Source organism: Asterias amurensis, chromosome 11 (genome assembly GCF_032118995.1).
Source record: "Asterias amurensis chromosome 11, ASM3211899v1".
NCBI lineage: Eukaryota > Metazoa > Echinodermata > Asteroidea > Forcipulatida > Asteriidae > Asterias > Asterias amurensis.
The window spans coordinates 11,745,440-11,771,300 of NC_092658.1; the positions used below are offsets into that span (position 1 = coordinate 11,745,440).

At 37.9% G+C, this 25,861-nt stretch overlaps 1 protein-coding gene and 1 long non-coding RNA gene across 4 annotated transcripts; one reads left to right on the plus strand and one right to left on the minus strand.

Annotated features, from left to right (window-relative positions):
* Positions 1-5,878: 5,878 nt before the first annotated feature.
* Positions 5,879-8,012, minus strand: LOC139944653 (uncharacterized). Its single transcript, XR_011787004.1, has 4 exons — positions 7,849-8,012; positions 7,244-7,467; positions 6,369-6,650; positions 5,879-6,178 (listed from the first exon to the last, which is right to left on the minus strand). It is a non-coding gene; the product is annotated as an uncharacterized lncRNA (long non-coding RNA).
* Positions 8,013-11,132: 3,120 nt separating this feature from the next.
* Positions 11,133-24,138, plus strand: LOC139944680 (uncharacterized). 3 transcript variants are annotated; one of them, XM_071941754.1, is made up of 18 exons: positions 11,133-11,213; positions 12,395-12,573; positions 13,032-13,240; positions 14,129-14,289; positions 15,439-15,555; positions 15,682-15,858; positions 16,485-16,619; positions 17,619-17,726; positions 18,104-18,200; positions 18,919-18,985; positions 19,680-19,763; positions 20,419-20,537; positions 21,063-21,267; positions 21,464-21,539; positions 21,668-21,734; positions 22,390-22,470; positions 23,300-23,379; positions 24,005-24,138. In XM_071941754.1, the coding sequence occupies exons 1-18, from the start codon at positions 11,167-11,169 to the stop codon at positions 24,120-24,122; spliced, it is 2,127 nt and encodes a 708-aa protein (XP_071797855.1). In that variant the 5' UTR covers positions 11,133-11,166; the 3' UTR covers positions 24,123-24,138. The 3 variants fall into 3 exon arrangements, with proteins under 3 accessions (XP_071797855.1, XP_071797854.1, XP_071797856.1); XM_071941753.1 differs by having other exon boundaries at positions 11,138-11,213; positions 12,275-12,573; XM_071941755.1 differs by lacking the exons at positions 21,464-21,539; positions 23,300-23,379; positions 24,005-24,138 and having other exon boundaries at positions 11,138-11,213; positions 12,275-12,573; positions 22,390-22,472.
* The last annotated feature ends 1,723 nt before the right edge of the window (positions 24,139-25,861 follow it).

The window sequence follows — 25,861 nt, forward strand, 5'->3', positions numbered from 1 at the left end:
AGAATTCGCAACACCAGGGGAAGTATGGGTAATTCAAAACACAATGAAAGTGTAGAGAATTCCCAAGACCAAGGGAAGTATGGGTAATTCAAAACACAATGAAAGTGTAGAGAATTCCCAACACCAGGGTAGGTAAAGGTTATTCAAAACAATGAAATTGAAGAGAATACGCAACACAAGGGGAACTATGGGTAATTCAAAACACAGGTGAAAGTGTAGAGAATAAACAACATAAGGGGAATTATGGGTAATTCAAAACACAGGCGAAAGTGTAGAGAATACGCGAATAAGACCAGGGGAACTATGGGTACTTCCAAATACAGGTGAAACTGTATAGAATAGGCAACACAAGGGGAATTATGGGTAATTCAAAACACAGGTGAAAGTGTAGAGATTAGGCAACACAAGGGGAACTACGGGTAATTCAAAACACAGTGAAAGTGTAGAGAATAGACAACACCAAGGGAATTATAGGTAATTCAAAACACAGGCGAAAGTGCAGAGAACACGCAACACCAGGGGAAGTATGGGTAATTCAAAACACAGGTGAATGTGTAGAGAATACGCGAATAAGACCAGGGGAACTATGGGTACTTCCAAATACAGGTGAAACTGTATAGAATAGGCAACACCAGGGGAAGTATGGGTAATTCAAAACACAGGAAAAGTGTAGAGAATAAACAACATAAGGGGAATTATGGGTAATTCAAAACACAGGTGAAATTGTAGAGAATAAGCAACAGGGGAATTATGGGTAATTCAAAACACAGGTGAAAGTGTAGAGAATAGGCAACACCAAGGGAATTATGGGTAATTCAAAACACAGGTGAAAGTGTAGAGAATACGCAAATAAGACCAGGGGAACTATGGGTAATTCAAAACACAGTTGAAAGTGTAGAGAATTCGCAAGACCAGGGGAAGTATAGGTAATTCAAAACACAGTTGAAAGTGTAGAAAATTCCCAAGACCAGGGGAAGTACATGTATGGGTAATTCAAAACACAGTTGAAAGTGTAGAGAATTCGCAAGACCAGGGGAAGTATAGGAAATTCAAAACACAGTTGAAAGTGTAGAGAATTCCCAAGACCAGGGGAAGTATGGGTAATTCAAAACACAGGTGAATGTGTAGAGAATACGCGAATAAGACCAGGGGAACTATGGGTACTTCAAAATACAGGTGAAACTGTATAGAATAGGCAACACCAGGGGAAGTTTGGGTAATTCAAAACATATGTGAAAGTGTGAAGAATATGCAAGACCACGGGAAGTATTGGTAATTCAAAACACAGGTGAAAGTGTAGAGAATACGCAAATAAGACCAGGGGAAGTATGGGTAATTCAAAACACAGTTGAAAGTGTAGAGAATACGCAAATAAGACCAGGGGAAGTATGGGTAATTCAAAACACAATGAAAGTGTAGAGAATTCGCAAGACCAGGGGAAGTATGGGTAATTCAAAACACAATGAAAGTGTAGAGAATTCCCAAGACCAGGGGAAGTATGGGTTATTCAAAACACAATGAAAGTGTAGAGAATACGCAACACCAGGGGAAGTATGGGTAATTCAAAACACGATGAAAGTGTAGAGAATTCCCAAGACCAAGGGAAGTATGGGTACTTCAAAACACAATGAAAGTGTAGAGAATACGCAACACCAGGGGAAGTATGGGTTATTCAAAACAATGAAATTGTAGAGAATACGCAACACCAGGGGAAGTATGGGTAATTCAAAACACAAAAAAAGTGTAGAGAATACGCAACACCTGGGGAAGTATGGGTAATTCAAAACACAATGAAAGTGTAGAGAATATGCAACACCAGGGGGAGTATGGGTAATTCAAAACACCATGAAAGTGTAGAGAATATGCAACAGCAGGGGAAGTATGGGTGATTCAAAACACATGTGAAAGTGTAGAGAACACGCAACACCAGAGGAACTATGGGTAATTCAAAACACAGGTGAAAGTGTAGAGAATACGCAACACCAGGGGAAGTATGGGGTATTAAAAACACAATGAAAGAGTAGAGAATATGCTACTGTTGACCTCTTCTAAAAACCAACCAATTCGAATGATACAAATCCAATGTCATCTTTGGTATCAAAAGGCAATAAAATGGGTGTTCTTACTATATATTTTTGATGTAAAGTGGCATGACCAAGCAGAACATGTTTCTCCAGCCCTCATATCATCAACTGAATAGAAGTCCTCATCATCCACCAAGTCCAGATTCCATTGGCTCAAGCAAAGACATCTCAAGGCACCTTTGTTGATCTTGAAAGATCCCCAGTTCAAACCTGTTTACTAGAGAACAAAAGAGTGACGTGACCAACAAAAGGCTAAATGATAAGGGGCCCTCATCCCGACGTCTTGAGAGATCTTACCGAACCAAACGTTTTAGGGACCAACCACTACTTTCCAGCTCGGAATGCGCTAGTATGTATGCATCCAAAAATTGCTTCGCTCTAGCTCATCAAATTTGTAAGGCGTTACACCAGTGAAACAAAACACTAGTGGTGCATCTAATTAAACTTCACTGAACAGAGAACATACCTTCCATCGCACCCAGACCAGCAGGACCAACATTTGTTCCAGGCAGCCGAAGGGGTCCACCAACAGGCACAGGTGTTTGCACAACTCTGCGAGTTTTTCAGAGGGTTTGGATGAGGCCCTAACATACATGAAAACCCTCATGAGAATGAGCTGCTCCTACACAATGAGTCAAAAAGATATTTCTGTGGTTTTACCTTGAGCTCTGAAAAATACTCTCAATATCTTTCAGAGCCAAACCCCCGATGAAAAAAGTAAAAGGGAATTTTATCATTGTATTTTATAGAAATTTCCATATCTCTGCAAGATACTGAGATTTCCATAATTTGCTCAATTACTGACAAACGTTAATAACTTTACTCATAGGAGAAAAAAAACAAACACTTTTTGAAAACACTTAGTGATATTTACCAAAACAAACAACAAATGAGTTTTATCAGGCCTTTTTTGTACAGAAAAGTCCATATCTTTGCAAGATACTGAGATTTCTATAATTTTGTTTTATGTTTGCCCAATTTCTGAAAGAATGACTTTGCTTGCGAGAAAAATCATTATTTTAATTTAAACAACTGTTTTTCATGGTGAAATTCTTTGGTAGGAGCAACTCAGACATTTAAACTAATTACTTTAAAACTAATTTACTTTAAATTAATTACACAAAGACATATGATTCAGACAAGGCGGTTAGGGTTTTCTCTTCAATTCTTAGCATCTACAATTTCTGCAAAACTTTGTTTGAAATTTCTTTGAACAGTTTCAATCAGAGTGCTCTCTGACTGGTAAAACTGTTCCCCAAGAAGATAATCAGAGTGCCGATTATCTGCAAGGGAACATTTTTCTTTAAAATTCTAAGAATTTTGATTAACTTTGTATGTATGCCTTTATTGGAATCATACACCTTTGTGCGGATAAGGGATGGATCTTGGGACAAAAGGGGAATATTTTAGTGATTCACCACACAGGGAGAAGTGTGGGTAAATCTAAACACAAGTCAAAGTTGTTGTTTAACCATACAAGGGGTAGTATGGATAGTTCACCACACAGATAAAATGTGAGTAACTCACAACACAATGAGAAGTGTCATTTACCACAGTGTAAGGAATAGGTTGATCACCACACAAAGGAAAGTGTGAGTAGTTAACCACACAAGATTATTGGCACACCCTGAAACATTTACTGTAACTAACTAGACTAATTTTTACTTTGACTCCTAAGATTGTATAATTTAATTGACACTGACTACTTTGACAAAAAGAGGAGATTTTAAAGCATTTGAAGTAAGGGTCGATTAACACACAAAGGAGGTATAAGTGATTTGCTACACAAGGGAATGTTTAGATGATTCAAGGGAAGTTTGAGTGTAATTGTTATATTATACTCAAGGGATATATGGGTAGATCCCCATTCAGAAGGGTATCAAGAATATACAACACAAGTGGAAGTGTTGGTGACTTACTGTGAGGGAATTATGGGTAGTTCACCACACAGTCAAGTGTTGATATCACACCAAAGAAGAGAAGCATTGATAATTCATCACACATGTAAAAGTGTTGATAACTCATCATGAAAGGAAAGCTTTGATAATTTATCACACAAGTGAAAGTGTTGATAACTCATCATGAAAGGAAAGCTTTGATAATTTATCACACATGTGAAAGTGTTGATAACTCATCCTAAAAGGGGAGCATTGATAACTTATCACACATGTGAAAGTGTTGACAACTTCGCACACAAAGGGGAAGAATTGGTGATTCATCATTTAGTATTGTGAATCCCCAGATTATTGGAATAAACCTGAAATGATTTAATACACATTAGATGAAATGTCAAATTTTCTTTGACACCTAGCGAACCTAGTTAGACACTAAAGTGTCATCTATTTCAGACATGGACTCTGTGCTGTATTTTGGCCAACAAAACAAAAATGGTATTTCCAGAAACAGGCACAGCAAGATTGTGTTACTGTGTTTTTTGTTTTTCTTTGACACCAAATGAAATTTAGACACTAAAGTGTCACCTACTTCACACATGCAACTCTGTATTTTTACAACAAAATTTGTATTTCCAGAAACAGGCACAGCAAGTTTTTGTACTGTGTTTTTTTAATTTTCAATGGCTGAAAAAACCAAAACCCCAAAAGTCAGCTGATCGCCTGAAAAGTTGCATGGCTGCTAATGCTGATATATGAGATGGGCGAAAACCCCGCCTATCTAATACCCTCTGGGGAAAAAATTCCCATCCGGCTCCACTATATGGCAACCAAGTTTGTCAACTCCATACATCAGCACATCTAAATTGAATAGCCTAAATGAATGATCTAAACTAGTGACAAAAAAACATTACTACATAAGCTAAGCCTTGTACGTTTCAACTTGGAACTTTGATTTGGATGATTCACCACACAAAACAAGTATGAGTGATTTACCATACAAGGAAAATATTGGTAGATCATTACACAAGGAAAGTATGAATGATTCACCATGGGTAAATATAGGGAGATCACCACACAAGGAAAGTATGAATGATTCACCATGGGTAAATACAGGTAGATCACCACACAAGGAAAGTATGAATGATTCACCATGAGTAAATATAGGTAGATCACCACACAAGCAAAGTATGAATGATTTACCATACAACGAAAATATAGGTAGATCACCACACAAGGTAAGTATGAATGATTCACCATGGGTAAATATAGGTAGACCACCACACAAGGAAAGTATGAATGATTCACCATGGGTAAATATAGGTAGATCACCACACAAGGTAAGTATGAATGACTCACCATTGGTAAATATAGGTATATCACCACACAAGGAAAGTATGAATGATTCACCATGGGTAAATATAGGTAGATCACCACACAAGCAAAGTATGAATGATTTACCATACAAGGAAAATATAGGCAGATCACCACACAAGGTAAGTATGAATGATTCACCATGGGTAAATATAGGTAGACCACCACACAAGGAAAGTATGAATGATTCACCATGGGTAAATATAGGTAGATCATCACACAAGGTAAGTATGAATGATTCACCATGGGTAAATATAGGTAGACCACCACACAAGGAAAGTATGAATGATTCACCATGGGTAAATATAGGTAGATCACCACACAAGGTAAGTATGAATGACTCACCATGGGTAAATATAGGTATATCACCACACAAGGAAAGTATGAATGATTCACCATGGGTAAATATAGGTAGAACACCACAAAAGCAAAGTATGAATGATTTACCATACAAGGAAAATATAGGCAGATCACCACACAAGGTAAGTATGAATGATTCACCATGGGTAAATATAGGTAGACCACCACACAAGGAAAGTATGAATGATTCACCATGGGTAAATATAGGTAGATCATCACACAAGGAAAGTATGAATGATTCACGACACTCAGGATGTGCACATATCAATCTTGCAGACAATGATGCTCGTTAAGAAAAGCGTTCATTATCTTGTTAGAAATACACTAAACCTTCAGATCCATCCCAGATATAGTTATAAATTCAAAGCTACAAACACTAAGTTACTGTTGACCAACACTGCATCTCCACTGGTGATGGACTGGAACTTGAATGGAGATCCGACACTCTCTGTCTGGAATAGTTGATCTCTAGAGGATGAAAGAAAGAGAACAAAAAGAAATTAAACGATTACATCAATTTTTGTTTTTTCCTTTGATGACCGGTTAACTTCTATTTATGAAATTTTGCCTCAAGGTGGCTTTGAGAACTTGAAATCAGGAAAAGCCCAGAGAAATCACAAGCTTGTTATCAGTAAAATATCATCAGAGTTGATCATACCGTTGATTGTATTAGATCCGTGTAGTTTACTCTTCAAGGTGTAGTTTGGGTCTGTCTTCTAGTAGGGTGTCTCTCCAGAAGGCTTGAAGAAGACGGTTGGTGGACTCTTGAGAGGAGTGGGGGTGTCTCTGGAGAAGGCTTGAGCAAGACGGTTGGTTGACTCTTGAGGGTTTGCTTCTCCAAGGGGGCTCACCTGCAAAGGATGACCCAGTGGTTTTAGTTCATCAGGGTCAGGGTGCCTCTTATTATCATCTCAGGATTCTGTTTTGTCATACATGGATCCTGTTTGACAAAAAAGAAGTAAATACATGCAGGGTTACAGTCTTTGCCACACAATCAAGAACACAATTGGCGGTCATAACCACGAACTGTTTTGGTTGTTGGCCAGTGATCAACCAAAAGCAAGTTCAACCACAGTTTTTTATGCTTGTGAAAATGCACCCCATACAGTTGTAAGCACTCTCAATCTCAGTTTGTGGGAAAGGTTTGATCATAGTTTGTGATCAAAAGTGGCGAGGCGTGTCATGGTCAAGCAGTTAAGAGCACTAGACTTATTAAGCTCTGGCATTTTTGATCATCGGAGTGTGGGTTTGAGTCCCAGCTATGGCACTTGATCATCAGTGAGTCTTTTTCCTAGCTGTAATGAAGGTGGTATACCATTCAACAGATAATAAATTGCAGCAAAAACATTTATGCATTGCTCAATTAAATCAATACAAATAAAATTGATACACGCCCATTTTCCCCGAACACAAGTCGCTGACCAAAATATACCTCAAAAGACAAATTTGTACTGCTTGGGAGCGGGTCGCCGGCAGTAGCGTTATGGAAAGTCTTAGGTTTGAATGGAAAGGGCGAATCAATGTTTATCGAACCTTCAGATCCTTGAGATTGCCAACGTTCATGCTTTTGGCTTGGACAGAGGATCAGTTGACCCTTGGGAGGAGTAGGGGTGTCTCTGGAGAAGGCTTGAGCAAGACGGTTGGTGGACTCTTGAAGGTTTGCTTCTCCAAGGGGTTCACCTGCAAAGGATGACCCAGTGGTTTGAGTTCATCATCAGGGTGCTTCTTAGCATCGTCTCAGGATTACGTTTTGGATCCTGTTTGGACAGAAATGAGATAAGAACAATAAATACATGCAGGGTATTTTTGCCACACAATAACACAGTTTCTAAAAAATCTTAATCCCAATTTGTGGCCAAGATTCGATCATAACTTGTATTGACAAGAGTGATCAAAGTGGGGTGTTGTGGTCGAGCCATTAAGAGCACCACACTCATGGGATTTTTGATCATCAGAATCATCAGAGTGTGGGTTCCAGTCCTAGCTGTTGCTCAAGCTGACCTAGCGAAGCTGGACAGACTGTACACTTGTGTCCTTGACCAAGATACTATAGCATAATTGCTCTGTCAAAAATATGAGCGAGCGTGTCGCCGGCAATAGCGACATGGGACGCAAAGGGGAAACAATGTTTATCATACCTTTGGATCCTTGAGATTGCCAACGTTCATGCTTGGGGCTTGGATGGCGGGTTGGTTGACTCTTCGGCAGATGATGATTCAGATATTCTACAGAAGGTGACACAGCTCCATGATTACAGAGGGTGCTCTCTAAGGAACAGCTCAGGTTCCTGTTTCATTGCTGATGGATTTATCTGTTGAGCAGAAAAAGAATGAAAATTAAATACAAGTTTCCAGAATTTGTTTCACAGATCTGTCTTGAGAGTAAAATAAACAGCTATTTGTAATGGCCCTTTGCAGTGCACCACGGCACACGCAGCTACTGTCAATTACAATGATTTCATATTTTTTAAAGGATTGAATTTATTCTCAACTTGAATTTATAGTTTCCCTTTACTTACAAGTATCTGCATCAAATAATGTGAGAGTATGATAATACATGTAGGCAGACTTCATTAAGCCTACTACATTATCCAAAATTTTACAAATAAATTAGGACAAGTTTGTTTCATTACAAAACGGTACATTGCACAATTTACTGTACATGAAGCAAGCATTTAACTTTAATTAGGTTTCAATTTCCAGGCAAGCAATGACCCATTACTCTGATGTTATTTAGCTGGTGAATTCACGTACTAACCAAGACTTTTTTTAAAGAAGAATGATTCAAAACAATGTATATATAGTTTTTTGTTATATCAATCGCATGCCAAGAATACTTTAAATAACATAAAGCCTTCAATTTAAATGTCAGAATTTTTTATTGATCACAGAATTTGTTTGTCAAAGAAAGCCTTAAATGACACTTGTGTTGTGATAATACAACAAAGTGGAAAAATACAACCATAGATCTGTCACTTCTAGGGCATATCAGACCTCCATGTGAACCTCAAATTTGTACAAAGTTTTTGAAAGTTTGTGTTAAAACTTGTCAGAAAAAATACAGTTTACCAACTTCTACAACAGGCTTACACAACAAGTATCTTTCAGTTAGTCATTAGAAGTAAGTGTTTTTTTTGCCCGGTCTTTCCCTTGCAGATCATGTTTTCCATCATTTCAGTATTTGTGAGGGTCAAAAACAATTTGACATTCAAGAGCATTTTCTTGAATTGTACATTTTGGTAGACCCACCACTTGTTTTGTCTCCTCCCCTGGCACTAGCTTGAAAAATTGCAGAGTTCCAAAAACCTGTGGGCAGGTTTACATACACGTCATGTCCTAGAAGTGCTTTCTGCTGTTCTGGGTGAAAACCTTTTTTTTCTAGCTTAGTCCTGCAGCATGCAGAATTTAAACTATCTAGCTTCACACATTGTGAGGGTGCACTTCGCGAGAGGAGGACACCATTTTTTCTCATTGATAAACACACACACTATGTCATAACGAGAGTCTATGATTGGACAATATCTGCCCTGAATATTCAACGCCTGATTCCAGCATAGGTAATTTGTGCTGGAATCTGTGCCAAGGAAAAAGAAACACACAAGCTGCCTTTTTTAGGCCTCGTTGTGCGAGGTTGAAACCTTGAAAAACCATGCTTCGACCCCACGGTACTGTTATGTACTGTGCACTATAGTATCTATGCAGTTCGTGAATTCAAAACTAAAAAGCCTAAGGTAAATTTCAACGCATTTTTTTCATGGCTATCCACCCAATCCCCCCTCCCCAAAATAAAAAAATATATATTTAAAAAAATAAATAAATATTATTATGTTGTTTACTTTTGTTACATTTTACATCAGTTAATAAAAGTAAAATGAAACAAAGTCATGAAAGTTTGGCAGAGAAAAATAATAAGTAAATTAACAACTAGGAAAAGTTTCCATATGGTGCCACCACTTTTTCATTCGATATGAAATAATATAGTATCTAATTTACCTCAATGAGATATCCCTTTTTGAAAAAATTAGTGAAAAAGTGGTGGCGCCATACGATACGGAAAGTTATCCAACAACTATACCCAGTTATTAATTATATAGATTGAACACTTTTCATTGGGTTTAGAGAAAGGCTTAGGCCAAAACATCGGTCTCATCACACTCACACTACAGTCGTGATGCGACTGATGTTAGAGAATTAGAGAGCCATTTTTTACGGCTCAACAAGGTGGGCTAAGTTTGAGTTTTATCCTTTTCGTATCAATTGTAATTTTGTATTTTTATGTGAACTGCCAAATAATAAAAAGTGTTGGTCATCCAATCCGAATCCAACCCAAACTAACAAAGATACAAACTGACTGAATGAAAATCACTTCACTAGAACTTACAAGAGGTTGACTTGTGAGCCGAGTGGCGAGTTGCGCTTTTTCCTCCTTTTCTACTTTTTTTTACAATTTGCTATTTTCCCATACCACATGAAAGGTTCAGCTAAAATGTACAGTCACTAAACACTCACGTTTATACTACTCAACAATAAGCGTGGAAAACAAACAAAACAAGTGTTCGTCGTGCATAAAGTTAAAGAATGTCGTGCTTCTGTGTGACAGCTTGTAAACAAGAAAAATGGCCACCGCTCTCGAGCAACCCAGAATGCAATGCGAATCAAGGGGTGAAACAAAATGTGTCTTTTCACTTAGGAAGAAAAAAAACTAGGCTCAAGAAAAACACAATTTATATCAAAAAATAACGATTAAAAAACAAACGAAAACTTACAAGAATGTTCTGTGATACTTGTAGTATGTGCTGACTTGTCCATGTGGATTAAAAGTTGTGATTGTTATAGTGTTTTCCCGTCGACCGGGCTCGACAATTTGCCACACACGTGTGTTTAAGATTAGCGCCATCTTTTGGAAACACCGGCCGCACACCTCAAGCGAGGCCACCCGTACGAACAACTACGCCGAGAGCATCAAGTTCCTATTTTTTTTATTTTTATGTTTTTTCAAAGCTATTTTTCCACCCCAAAAAATACATTTCTGTCAAATAATTAAACTATGATTGCTGACTTCCACATTAAATGGCGGAAAAAACCCTGTTTTCAACAGTAAAATCTAGCAGGCGGAGGAATATTTCCCGAATGAATGTTGGGACATAGCACTTTTCATCGGGGGGGGGGGGGGGGCCTGGGGATGTTACCCTCTATTTCCAATAATTATTTGCTCTAATTATGTAGAGCACTAAGTAAACCCTAGCCCTTAAGTGCTTTGTTCCCGTTCCATGTAGGTTTTTTTTGTACGTATTGCCCGCTACTTTTTTTCAATACAGTTTATAGTTCAGGACAATTTTTTATCAAGTTGCAGCTTACAATGTTCAGGCTAAACCATTATTGTTTCTGATCTACGACACTTGAGGGCGCTCTTCCATAAACAACATCATCTGATGAACGCACATGTGATTGGCAATAATGCGTGGAGTTCTTCGATTAGTTGGGCGAAAGTCTTCGCTAAGATGGTATGTTGATGTTGTTTATCATGATGTTATGGCAACCATTATGTATAAAGTCACACGTGTGCATGCACACATGGTTTATGAGACTCCTAAAAATAGTTAAAACCAGTGTTGATTTCTGCATCTTTCGTCGGGCCATCCCACCCATAACCTGTTTTGTGTGTCATGTGTGTACGGACACGACTGTGACGGTTTAGATAGAAAGAACTCAAACAGACCCACAAAAGTAAAATTCACAAACACAGTAAACACAGGCTTGAGTAATACACTTCACTAAAACAAAGAACTACGAAGACGATGGTCTCCATTTCCCGGGATATTTCATTCAATCATAAAATTAAAATTCAACATGTTCAACTTCAAGTCAAGGGCCTTGTTTAATGTTTAATGTTATTGCCCTTGAATTTTGAAATGCTGGCCAGTAGAAATGTACAATTTCCTCAATGGATAACTTTCCGTATAGCGCTACCACTTTTTCACTCATTTTTACAAAAAAGGATATCTCAGGTAAATTAGAATTAGATACTAAATTATTTCATATCCAATGAAAAAGTGGTGGCGCCATACAGAAACTTTTCCCTTTCCTTTCAAAATTGAAGCATACTCAGGCTTGACCTGATCTATTTAATTAATCACAATAATTAACCGCCCGACTATTCAAGAGCTATATCATAACCCAAGGCAACTTGTTCAGGTTACAGTGCAATGGTAAGGTTGAAACTGAAAGCAAATGGTGACGGGGTAAAGCTTTGCGAATATATTGTGAACATGTTTAAAATTGTTACTCTGTCACAAATCTTGCATTGAATGACTCCCTCATCTTTGTAGCTAAAGCTCCTTGCTGACCCAAAAATACATACCTAATGAAGGGTGTGTTCCATTCAAGCCCCATGTCCGATTATTTGAAACTTGATGTCTAGAGACGAGTTGTTTTGGATTGTCTCAAAACTCACTGATGTTGTTGTTGCTATTACCAAAGCCCATTTACGATTAAGAAAGATGTATCCCACCAAGATGTAGACAGATCTTATAATTTGAGATTTATTAATCTCTTCTCTTCACAGGTTTAATTCTAGTCTCCATCTTCTCATCATCTTAATACTCCTCCAAGACTCTGCATCCTCCTCAATCCCTCAATCATCATGCCCTGCCTCATCAAGTGTCTTTGATCTCTTCATCTCCAGGTATGCCTCTGTCCGCTGCTCTACAGCTGCAGAGACCAAGAAGGGGAATCCCCTACTGCGACACGACGAGGGACTTCCCCAGTTCCAGTCAATTGATGTAGATCACGTCCAACCAGGGATCAACAAACTTGCAAAAGATTTCGAGGCAGGACTGGAGGTTTTAGAAACAAAATTTGACGGTAAATCACTTTGCTTCATCAAAACCATCTTGACTATTTTGAGAGGATTATCAATTCCTACATTCAGCTCCCGGAGTTCTTTTTACATTAAATATTGTTTCTACGTGTAGCCCCATACCAAGATTGGCTTTAAGCCTTGTTTGGGGCGGACTTGCATAAAAAAAAAAAATGGCAAAGCAAACACGAATGCACATCAGCTTGGTTTGTGGTAACACCATGTGTGAATATAATTGCTTGGTAGACGATACTCTTTTGAGAACTCGTCTTGCTGTTATTCTACTAGTAACTACTGAGAGTCGATTTTTCAGAATTCAGGAGCCGTTTCAAAAGACCATAATCTACCCAGCAGGTAGATACACACATTGTGTTAATGCAAACCAAATATAAGTTGATACCTCACCATGCAATGCCTCAAATCCCTTAAACATGTACTGTATAGATACTTTTGTTTTCCGTAGAACTTGGAGATGGCGTATCTTGGTCAGAAGTATCAGACCCACTAGAGAGACTTGAAGCTCCACTGGACTATGGTTGGGGAGTTGTCGTTCATCTTAACAGTGTTAAGAATAGCCAGAAGCTCAGGGAGGCATTCCAGGAGGTTCAGCCAGTGGTCATCAAGACAACCAGTAGGCTGTCGCAGAGCAAACCGCTCTATACTGCCGTTAAGGTGTTTATGATTCAAAATTATTCAATTCAATTCAGGAGTTGCAACCAACGGTTCTTTTCTGAACCACCCCAACTCATTAGAGATAGTCATTACATGCTGTAATACTGCAAACCTTTTCTTATCATATTTCCACCATGCAAAGTTTCAAATCCTACTTATTCAATTCAACAAACATAAGAAATTTGTAGTGACACCCATGTAACTAGATGAGTAAATGGTGGATCTGAGAAGAACCACTAATCCAAATCAACGATGGATTTTATATTTAATTATGTCTCAAAACTTTTTTGTCTTGTCCCTTTTTTTCTTGGGTCATTCGTATAAGTTGACGCCACAATTACGCCCCCCAAATATTCCATTGTATAATAGCAAGTGCATGCACTCCCCAGACTTTTGTTGAACAAACAAGGATTGCAAGAGATTGATTGGCTGCCACCATTTTCATGTTTTTCATTGTGTTCGGAATGGGAGGCAAGTCCAAGATTTGATAATACCATGGCCAATAATAAGCAGCGGCTAATGGCCAAGGTTCAGCCTATCAAGGGTGACAACATTCCATAATTTCTCGAAAGAGAACAAAAATCCAAGTGCATTTTTTTTTTTACTTTTGTTCTCTTTACTTTGTAAAGTCTAGGTTTCATTATAACAATGAAGCTTTCAGCATCAAGATTATTTGGTAGTTCTGAAAGACTTTTTGATACCATTGGGAAGTAGTTAAAAACATATCAATAGACCCTTTTAAAGGTGATTAATCAAACTCACAAATTTCAACATTTTAGAGACACACTTTTCTGCCCTTACAAACTTTCTTACTGATTGAGGACACCAACAAGAACTAAGAAAAAGTTTTCCCTTGGAATAATTTTGACTTTTCTTTGAAACATGTAGAAGCTCAAAGTGTCTGGTGCTAGGCTGGATGGTGTACAAGAGAGATTAGTTGATTCTGCATTACGGCAAGCTAAGCTTGGAGGTGTAGAACTGACTGGCACCACCAAGGAACGCTTCAATGAGATTAGATTGAGATTAGCATCTATTGCTACTCAGTTCAGGTTTGAGCATTTCTTATTTTTTTATAAAATATTGTATACATTCGGTAACAAATGTAAACAAATCTTACAAAGAAATACACATACATTGTACATACATTGCAGTAAAACCATGTAGTATAATATCTCTTCAGAAAAAAAAGTTGTACTACAAATAATTATTCACTCATTACCTATACAATAAAGTAAGGTTTGAGGTGACACTAGTGCATAAACAGCGTTTGAGTAGTGGCGAAAACGTTTCGATCGGTTCTCTCATTGTCTTCATAGGAGAATGTCACACAATTGTAAACCAAATATTGATAAAGGAATTCCTGAGCACTTTGTATGTAAATTTTTGGGCAGAAATCAGTGGGGATAGGGAGCACTGAGCTTTCATTGATTGTCACATCAAAACAAAAACAGACGGACAGATTGAGGAAAGACGACCAAAACATTGGAATCGGTCAACATGACAATATTAAAAGTGAACCTAACCCCTGTGACACAAAAGACCATAACTCAAATGGAAAGTCAAATCAAAGCATTCTTAAAGGCCGTACCACAGGAGGCAACCAGCTACAGGCAATCTCCAATATGTAAGAAACTTCATTCACATTTCAGGTTTGTTATGACCTTTTTGGGATAGTGAGTTATAGCTAGAAGAATGCCTCTTGCGCTGCTGAAGTGTTCCTTTTGCATACATTACGTGAGGTTGCCTCCAAGTTGCCTGACAATTTTTTTCCCAGGTGTTTTACCTAGCATATTCATTCCAGAATCCAATACAAGATCATCCTTCTGACATTCAAGGCTCTCCATGGACTATCCCCTACCTATATACAGAACATGATTCAGCCCCGTAGTGTCAGGCCGGGTCTGAGGTCACCAGGCAGCATGCTCTATGTTCCTCTGAACCGTTTATCCAGCTATGGGGACAGGGCATTCAGTAACATTTCACCACGCCTCTGGAACTCTCTGCCTCAACATCTCAAGGACACACATGACATCTCTCGATTCCAACATTCTCTCAAAACCCATCTCTTCAGATTAGCCTTTGCAGATATAGAGTGAAATTTTCTTCTTGTTCTTTGACCAGCGCCTTTGAATGTTTGACAGATTTAGTGCGCTTTATAAAAGCTGTATTATTACTATTATTATTATATTGTTTTGCAGCAATAATGTTTTGGATGCTACAAAGGCCTTCAGTCTTGAGCTGACAGACCAGAGGGATGTAGAGGGTCTACCAAAGTCAGTCCTCCAGCTGATGGCCTCGAGTGCCAACCCCGACAAGTAAGTAAAGTTATTTTCTTTTTGTTAAAGACCGTGTTTTGAGTACAATTTTACCCCCGGACACCTAACCACTGGAGGGACCAATCCTATGTGCACTAAACGATTTTAATCTCATTGACTTTCCAGTCCCGATGTGGACAATGGACCATGGAAGTTGACCTTGGACCTTCCATGCTATGAGCCCTTTATGAAGCATAGCACCCAACGCGAGCTGAGAGAGACTCTGTATAAGACTTACATCACTAGAGCCTCACAAGGAGACCAAGATAATGGCCCAATCATCCAGGAGATCAGGACTCTAAGGTACTTTAAGAAAAGGCAATCAGAATAACTTATTGGAAATTTATTGAAAATAACCTTCAAGTTCAATTTTTGAGAATGTACACTGTGCATGACTGGAATTTCACAGTAACCTTAAAGGCCATGACCTAGAGGTCAGAGAAGTGACCTGGACTTGTCCTTCCTGTGCCTTCAAATTTTTCCATTTGAAGTGCCCTTTGCAAAATGATAATGGCTTGCCCTCCCAAAGACAAAACTCCAGACCTGACTGTGTTCTTGTACTATTTCTTGACACATTCGTGTAAGTTTCAATAGATTTTACCTGGTTTACTCCACCGTTGATGTAAAGATGTAAAGATTCTTTTGCAGTCTTCCAATTCTACAAATCACATTCCTGTTTGCCAAGTGTTTTTAATAACTTCTTAATCTGATTTCACCTGTCGTGTTTCTGCACCTTCCTTTTGTGATCCATATCTTATTTAAAGTTTTCAGAAGGGATAAAGCCAAAATACTCACAGGTTTCCCATTTCGTGTATGCTTGATCACACAAAAGAAAAAAACACTTCTGCAAATATTTTGTTAGTTCGACCATCCTACTGATGCACACAAAAAATAAAAAAACCAAGACAAAACTATCTTTATTTTTCCAGGCAAGAGAAGGCTGAGATTCTAGGTTATCCCAACTATGCTGCATTGTCACTCTCTTCTAAGATGGCCAAGAATGTGGACAACGTCTGGTCACTCATCCACGGACTAAGGGACAAGAGCAAAGAGGCAGCACAAAGGTAAGTCTTGGGACTGGAATCAAGGTTTCCCTAGTCTGTAGGGGAACCTGCTGAACAAAAGACTACGGTGTGTGTGTGTGTGTGGAGTCTTCACTAGTGCCTTATAAATAAGGTGGAGGTTGAGACAGACTTGACTTTTATGCGCTGTGAAACTTAGCTTATAATTCTGCTAGACAGCCATGTTGGTGAAGTAAGTTAGTTGACAAAAGAGGGCGCTATTTATATTTATATGAGAATGTAACATCCCCTCTTTTTTAGAGATTATTACACAGTACAATCTTCTGATGAAATAAATGTTTTCAAAATTTGCAAAAACAAAAGAAATGTTCATGAGTACAGTACGGTTGTTCCATAGACATTGCAATACAGTTCACAAAAACTGATTTGGGTCAAACGATTATCTTGTTACTGTAAGTTACTGTTATCTACTCATTACTGAGTGAATAAGAACACTAGACTGAAGCTCTGGTGTTTGTGATCAGCAGAGTGTGGGTTCGAGTCCCTGTCATGACACTATTGGTAATTTTTACTCAAAGTAATTGTTAGCATAAACGAGCAATGGAGAGCTGTTGATAGTATGAAACATTGTGAGAAGCAGCTCCCTCTGAAGTAATGTATTTTTTTAGACGGAGGTAATTTCTCACTAAAATAACAAAAAGACTTCAGGCCTGAAGCCTTTTATAAGCCATCTGAAAGCACAAAAGTTTGTGCAACAAGGGTGTTTTTTCTTTCATTATTTTCTTGCAACTTCAATGACAAATTGAGTCTAAATTTTCACAGATTTGTTCTTGTCTACATACACCAAATATGGGATACACCAAGTGAGAATACTGGTCTTTGAAAATTACCAAACTTGTCAACCTTTAAGCAAGACATGTACCCATCATTGCATGTAAAAGAACCCAGTGCACTTATTTTAAAGAGAAAGGGGGTCTCTTACAATATATAAAAACTGTTTATAACTTTGGGACAAAAATATATCTTCATTTATTTTGGCAGGGATCTGAAGCAACTACAAGATTTTGCCTCTTCTCAGGGCTTCAATGGAAGTCTACAACTCTGGGATGTAGGCTTCTGGAGTGAACGACAAAGAGAACATCTCTTCAAGTAAGTATGTTAAACGCCCTCGTTGGTGCAAACACCTTACCACCGAAAATAGCCTTGGCACATAATCAGGCATAATATTTGGTCCTAGGAAAAAAGTAGGACAATTGTTTTTATTACAAGGGATAACCTTCATGTACTTGTTTAATAGTGCAGGGTTTATAGAGTTTTCAGGTTATTTAATAAAAGTTTTTCTGATTCTTTCAAAGGGTTTACATTTGAAAGTCGCACAAAAATTGAAAGAATATCATGCCTACACTATATGTATTGAAGCTGCACAAATTCACTGTTTTCATGAATCTCCACCACCGTTAAAAAAACACATTAAGTGTTTAACTGTTTTTCATACTGCTATCCACTTTTTTCTCTAACTTCTCTAGATTCAATGATGAGGATCTAAGACCTTATTTTCCACTTCCTCGAGTCCTTGAAGGAATGTTCAATCTGACGTCTTTCCTATTCAATGTTCGAATCAAGGTGAGCATCACACAATTTAACTACCCACAAAATAAACTTCACACTTTAATCTGAAATTTAACTTTGTTTGCCTGGTTAAACAAAAATAGCAATTGTTTCCTTCAGATATAAAATAATAAACCACAAGGGAAACTGATGAGTTATGATTTAGGGTTACACAAAGACAAAGTTACTAGAGCAGGATTTTAATCAATGTACTCCAATAACGTGACGGGGCTCAATCAACTGAGCTACATGTATCTAGCCCTATATTGGCGGTCTCCCTATTTTGTCAATATATTTTTTGGATCAGAAGCCAGACAACCAATCACACCTAAATTGACAGGGTCACAGTACAACCTTGCAAGCGTCATCCAAAGACTCTATTTCTTCAAATGTTTAAATATTTAACCCCTCTTCAAATATTTAACCCCAGAAGTTACTGAAAGCTGGAAATCTCATGATTTCAAAATAGTTCTTAGCTTTCTTAGTTTCAGACTTTCTGTCGGCAATAAATCTCACCCCTAAACCTTCGCACAAGCTTGTCTTTCTGTGTTGCCAAGTTTTTGCAAAACATCAATTTTCTTGCCTCATTCAACAACAAAGACCTAATACCAAGTGCTTAAAAATGTTTTCTGTTATCAAATCATCAATCAATCATCATATATCTGGGACAATTCTTTTCGATTTTATTTGGTTGTTTTATAAAATTCGTTCAATATTTCTGTTTCCTTTTCAGCCTGCTGACAATACTGTGGAGACATGGCATGAGGATGTCCGATTTTTCAACATACTAAATGAGAATGGTAATAAGATAAATGTAAATTCTACGCTAACCATAGCTACCCCAATTCCTGCCATTTAGCTATATAAGTCCTTAAATAGGATACATAATTACATAACTAAGCGATGTAGAATCATAGACAATCTTTTTTAGGTCGTTTCTATATAAAACAATCATCAAACTGTTACGAAACTAACAAGAAATGAAAAAAAAAAAAAAATGTAGTCAAAGTTTACCATATATGCTTTACCAGCCGCCACAAGTGTCAAATTTACGAGATGTTGTTGTGCAAAAGGTACACTGGTGCCCTATTTATGTAGTGCTATAACTATGGAAAGGCATGAGGATCCAGTCTGCATATCCATCCAGCACAAAGGCATGTATAACAACTAATATAATACACACATAAGTCCAATCAAAGTTACTTTAACATTCAAAGTTTTTCCCAACAAGGTCACCAAGAAACAAGAACCAAACTTGCTAAACAAGGCCAGGACAAGAAAAGGACAATAAATCAAAAGGCAATCAGTGCATTACTTGTCATCTTTTCCTTCCATCCAGACAAGCACAGGTCGGTCCAATCCACATTCCTCCGACATCTAAAGAATGTTCCCAAATCAAACCCCTAATCTGGTAAACTAGTAAAAGTCCCCAAAAAGTATGATAAGTCCAAAGGCGATAAGTGCATGACTAGTCATCTTTTTCCTCCTACCCAGACGAGCACATCGCTTCATTCTTTTTGGATCCTTACACAAGACCAGCAGAGAAGAGAGGTGGAGCTTGGATGAGTACATGTTTAGGTGAAATCTTAGGTCTTAGACAACCTCATTCCCATTGGTGTACAATCTCGCCTGCCGTTTTTGTAAATTTCTAGAGTGACTACTTGTAGCTCGATCTTAACCCCTGGAAGTGTGACTTTACAGAATCCAAATATAATGGAAATAGTTGTTTATGTGGTTGATCCATTCTGTGTTGGAAACTACACATACGCAAAGAGATGCAATAAGAAAGTTGCATTAGAGTAAGATTTCTATTAACGTAAAGCCGTTGGTCCCTTAAGCCGTTGGTCCCTTGTGTTGTGTAACACATGTACAAGAACCCAGTGCACTTTTTGAAAAGAGAAGGGGCTCTCCCAGGTGTTCCTGGGTTTGATCAGCAGCATTAATTGCACCACAGCATATTGTAAATGGTTAAATGGTGCAATAAAGGAATAGGTCTCTTTTAAAACCTTGCTCCACATACCTTGCAGGAAAAAATACTGTGCGCTTTGGTACACCCCTTTAGGGCTGTGATAAATTAAGGCTATAAAAGAACCTAGTATTACTATTAAGATTTGGCTCGTGCTGAAGTTCACTGTAGCGGGGTACTTGTAGGGTTAATAGACAGTTTTGTTTAGTTATGTAAATAGTTTTGTTTACTAACTTCTGCTTTTGTCTGTTTTTTTTTCTTTTGTAGGAAAAAGTGAGCTTCTGAATCATAAACCAGTTGCTTATCTCATCTGTAACCAAACCCCGCCCCTAAAGGACAAACCATCACTGATGACATTCCGCGAGGTGGAAACATTATTCCACGAGGTACAATTTGTTATTTTATTTTTACACATCCAACAGCACAAGTAGCGACAATAACAGGATGGATAGGAAACTAGAAGAAATGTTCAGATGTGGGAGGAAAACCCTGATGGGGGTCTGACTGTTGGTTAACTGGAAATAGGGCCAAATTGTATCATCACTCATTTCAAGCTGCTTGTGGGCTACTATATTATATTAATAATAATAATTGTGGCTTCTTATATAGCGCACATATCTGTCACCCAGTGAAGCTCCTGGTGCTGTAATATACAGTATTTCCTGCCAGATGTGGGACAAAGTTTGAATTATGAGACCTAATTCTGATAGCACCATGTAATGCTTTACAAGATGGTGTGGCGCAATTTGCTGCCGATCAGACCAGGAACACCGGGCGCACTCCTTCTCTTTTCGATAAGTGCACTGGGTTCTTTTACATGCGATACAAAACATATGGGACCAAACCTATGCCCTCCAAACCTTGTTTAGACCAAATTTACACCTTCAAAAACACTTCTCTTGTTTGAATAGTTCGGTCATGGACTACAGCACATGCTTACTACAGTCCCTTACGCCGGAGCGGCAGGAATTAACAACGTGGAGTGGGATGCAGTGGAGTTGCCGTCTCAGTTTATGGAGAATTGGATGTATGATGTGGGTACTGTCAAGACGGTCAGTGGGCATTATGAGACCGGGCAGCCACTACCAGGAACTCTGTTTAACCAGCTAGTTAAAGGTAATTGTTTACTTCAAACAGCTGTTTAGCCATCTGGAATAGAGACACTCTTGCTTTTGACATGTTTTACTTAGGGAATAATAGAGCGGCAACACTATAGTAACGCATCACTTCAGCCAGAACACACCAATCTTCCTTCACTGACTTGACATCCAATATCATCACCGTTTTGTTTTATCTTTTTTTTACTGTACAGCTCGTAAGTACATGGCAGGGTCCGCCATGTTGAGGCAGCTATACTTCTCTGCAATGGATATCGATCTACACACAAGGTTAAATACAGACAAATAGATCTTTGCTTGAATATTTAACAGCCAAGAGCTGTCCTGAGACCTGCAACACCGCTAAATAATGACAGACTTAAAATTTGATATTTGTTTTGTTTATCTTTTTTATCCAGTTCTGACCATTGGTTGGATGTGATGAAAAGGGCGGCCGATGAGTACACAATCATAAAACCACTGCAGGTAAAAGTCAATACAATACAATACAGTACAATACAATACAAAAGGCATTTGCAAACCGCTATTTCATTAAGATTACAGCGGTTTAAGAAAACTCAAGAAAAATTAAGGAAAACAAATGAGCTCGGCACAAGTGGTTTCATTAAGTAAAAAGGTGAGATTAAACCAATCACTCAAGAAAAGTCACATGCTGAGGCAGGAAGTCTTTATGTGGCGGAGTTAAAATATTATGCCAATCTGAGAAACACCAACACACATAAAAACAGGGAGGAAATCAGAGCATCATCATGGCAGCAGCTAAGTCAGCGCCATATTGAAAAACAAAAGCGCCATATTGAAATACAAAAACCTCCACCATATTTCAGAACTTCTTTGCTGAAGGTTCACTGCTTATGAAGTTTAGCAAACACTCACTGAGAGACAGTTGGCACCCAGTGGGCACCCAGTGGGAGACTAGTGGGATTCGAACCAGGGTCAAACAGGTGAAAAGTGAAGAAATGGCAGTAAAAGAATTACTTCCATTGCAGTAAAAGAAATAGCAAGACGAGTTCTCAAAGAGCGAATCTACACAGCAAAGTAGATAACGTTGCTACCACAAACTGAATTTAAATGAATTATACATCCTTGTGTAATGTACCTTTTTACTTCTTTTGAACAGGAGGACAGGTTCCCTTGTTCATTCCAGCATATCTTTGCATCAGCCTATGCAGCTGGATACTACTCGTACAAATGGGCAGAGGTAAGGCACCAGACTAAACTCCTAATTCTGCAGATTTCCTGGACACTATCATTGTTGCTTCCAATACCAGCATTGTTTCAGGCCGATTAATTTGGCCCAATTTTTAAACTATTGTATGTAGTGGCAGGGCCTAATGGAATCAGCCTAATTTATAATGCACTGTATTGGTTACATGTACATCCCATCACATTACCTTACAAATTACCTTTGTGGTACAAGGTAATAATACGCAATTCTTGTATAGTCCTTCTACACTCAACAGGCGTCTCAAATCACCCATTACTTTTACTACAGGTATGCAAAGCTCAGTTTGAGAAAGTGAAACACAGAAAGTGTTGCAGTTCTTACAGCCCTACATCAACACCCGATGGGCATATCTCAAAGCACTCATTGTTTGGACGATACATGCAGAGCTATGTTTAATGGGACCTATCTACAAAAAAAATTACATGTATGTAGCACCTTGTAAGTGTTGCAAGGTCAAGTTACGTAATCGGCAGCCAACTATGCCAGACACAATGAGGCAAACCCCCTTCTCTTTTACGATAAGTGTATTAAGTTCATTTACCTGCATTACACAACAAACTGGACCTGTGGCTTTAGACCTCAATCTGAAAGACAAAGCAAATGTTTGAATGTCTTGCTCAAGGACACAACTGTCATGTATATTTACAGTAAAATAAGTGAATTATGAACATTTTCCTTTTCTAGCATTCCGATGAGAGTTTCTTTAAAAAGATGTCTACTGAAACATTATGAACTTAAGTCTCATTATTATTATAAACCCAGCTTGTTTTTAATTGTTGGTATGTAACCCCATTGCTCTCAGGTGATGGCCGCTGACGCTTTTGGTGCATTTGAAGAAGTTGGTTTAGACGACAGGGAAAGTGTTGCGCAAGTTGGCAAAAGGTAATTCATAGCTAACCATAGTCTTTTTATGATAGATTAACTGCCATGTCCATTTGTAAAATGCTCAAGTCAAAATATGCCTTTTTTGGCAACTTTTTATTTGGCACCTTGCAAATACAAACAAAATATGACTGATCAGTTTTGCTAGCAAGTGTTATTATGAGCTATTATGTAATACATGAACATGGTAGGTCCTGAAACTATGTGAAAATGTTAACAGCATCGAGTAAACTAATACTTGTCAAAAAATCCAAACAAACGATTGCAAAATATGATGACTTTTCACAGAATTGTCACTTTGTAAAACGATAGGCCCTATCAAAACAAACATGGACCACATTGAGGCTGCCTGGAAAAATAGTCTGGGCCCCCTGTTTTTGTATGAAAAACAGTTTATAATCATTACAATGTATACAGGGAACTAATCTATAAAGATAATTGATACATGTACCATCAGCTCAAGTTGGTCTATTTTTCTCATTTTTGTGGATGATCCAACAAAGTCAAGTTATGAAAGGGAATTACATGGGGATAACAGGTGTGAGTTGTCAGATGAAAAGGATGTTTTATTCTAGCCGCTAGCTTTTCTGTAATGTTATACGCTTCCTATAATTTTTTTTTACAGATTTCGAGATACAGTATTGGCCCTCGGTGGTGGCACCCACCCACAGCAGGTCTTCAAAAAGTTCAGAGGTCGCGACCCCTCACATGAACCTCTGCTCAGGATGTATGGACTCGTATGAAAAGAAACAAAGATGCACATACATGTAGTTGGGATACACCAAGTGAGGGTACTGCTCTTTGACAATTACCAAAAGTATTACCCTGCCTTTAAGGGAACTGTGAACTGCGTTAAGTTTTCAGTTAAATGCAAAGTAATGTGCAAACATCCATGTGCAGTAATGCGTACAGAATTATCCCTATGCCCCACGGCCAAAAGTGCTGTGATTGGGGAAAAACGCAAGTGAATTGAACTATTTCCCAAATTGATGTTGCGGAGACAAAAACCTAGGCTATGAGTTATTTATTTAATTTCACAACAGTCTCTAATGAAGTCATGTTTCAGGACAGTACAGACTGCGAATAAAGTTGTAACAGTACACCACTAATTCATGTAAAAATGTTTCTTTATTCATTACATTTTATGCAATAAATTGAAATGGAAGGTTTTGTTTACAGCAGTTCCATTGAATGATCGTTTATAGGCCTAATCATTATGTTATACAAATATTGGATACATTGGAGTGCAATGTCGCAGCACCTTGTGAATTGGGAAGGCAAAATTTCACCCAATGATTAATTATTCAAAATTGCAGTTAATGTTTGTTTTATATAGCACACACATAGATCCTTGTCATTCATATTTTGTTCACAATAAAAACAAAGCAAAAACGGAAACTCATCCATTAAAAAATTCAAAACATTGATTATTTTGGAAAGGAGCCTATATTTCTCAATATAGGACTCCTAAAATTTAATTTTGGAGTGTCATGCACTTGTGGCAGTAAATACACAGCAAAATAAAGCATGACATTTCATGCCTGTCCGACCAATTAAATGACAAGGATCTACGATTTTATAATTACATTTAAGTTTTTATTTTTATATGATACATTTGTTTGTCTTCCCCACAAAGTAGTCTAGATGCTCCACAGCCAAACATTTTTAAATTGGAGAAATTCTCGGTTGCATTTTTCATAACTTTTTTTTTTCTTCTTCAGAGACTGTGTACTACTTTTTGATTTGTATTTTTCAGACAAACATTATGCTGACTTCTTCAGTCACACAGAACTGTCAAGGTTTTTATTCTTGCATTTAGTTGAATGAGTAATTGATACCTAAACACATACATGTTTGTACAACACTTAATGAAAAAATTAAAAAAAAAAATTGAAGTGCCCAAAGGGGCTGAGTACAAACAAACAAAACGAATACTGAGATAGCTCACTTTGTCAAAATGCAATTGAGATGAAATATGACATACACACATGTACCTGTACATGTTCAAGTCAATTAGTGAAAACGCAATACCTTGTGACTTTGGCACCGTGCCAGAGCATTGTACATCATTTTGAAGCGTGACAAGTCTAGTTATACATTGGCTGTGCTAATAAGTTTAATGACAAATTTATGTGTCAGGTCGTGTAACTTGCGGAATATGTTACAGTAAATTATTAATTGGTGAGAAATTACAACCATTTATCCTTTTTGACATAAAAAACTATCAGGAGTGGTAACAGTTGAGTGTTAAGTTGAAAATAAACCAAACTAAATATTAAACCCTTCTACTGTCTGACTATTCAATAACATTATAAGCACCCAATATGGTTTTCATTAAAGGAATGAAATAGTACAGATGGCAAGGTCTTAACTTAAAGGCCGTTTACAGTCATATCCGGAACTTGGTAATTGATGTACTGTTTGCCTGAAAAAAAAAAAGACTAGGTCCCTTAGCGCACAGCCATGTAGGTATTGTTTAAAA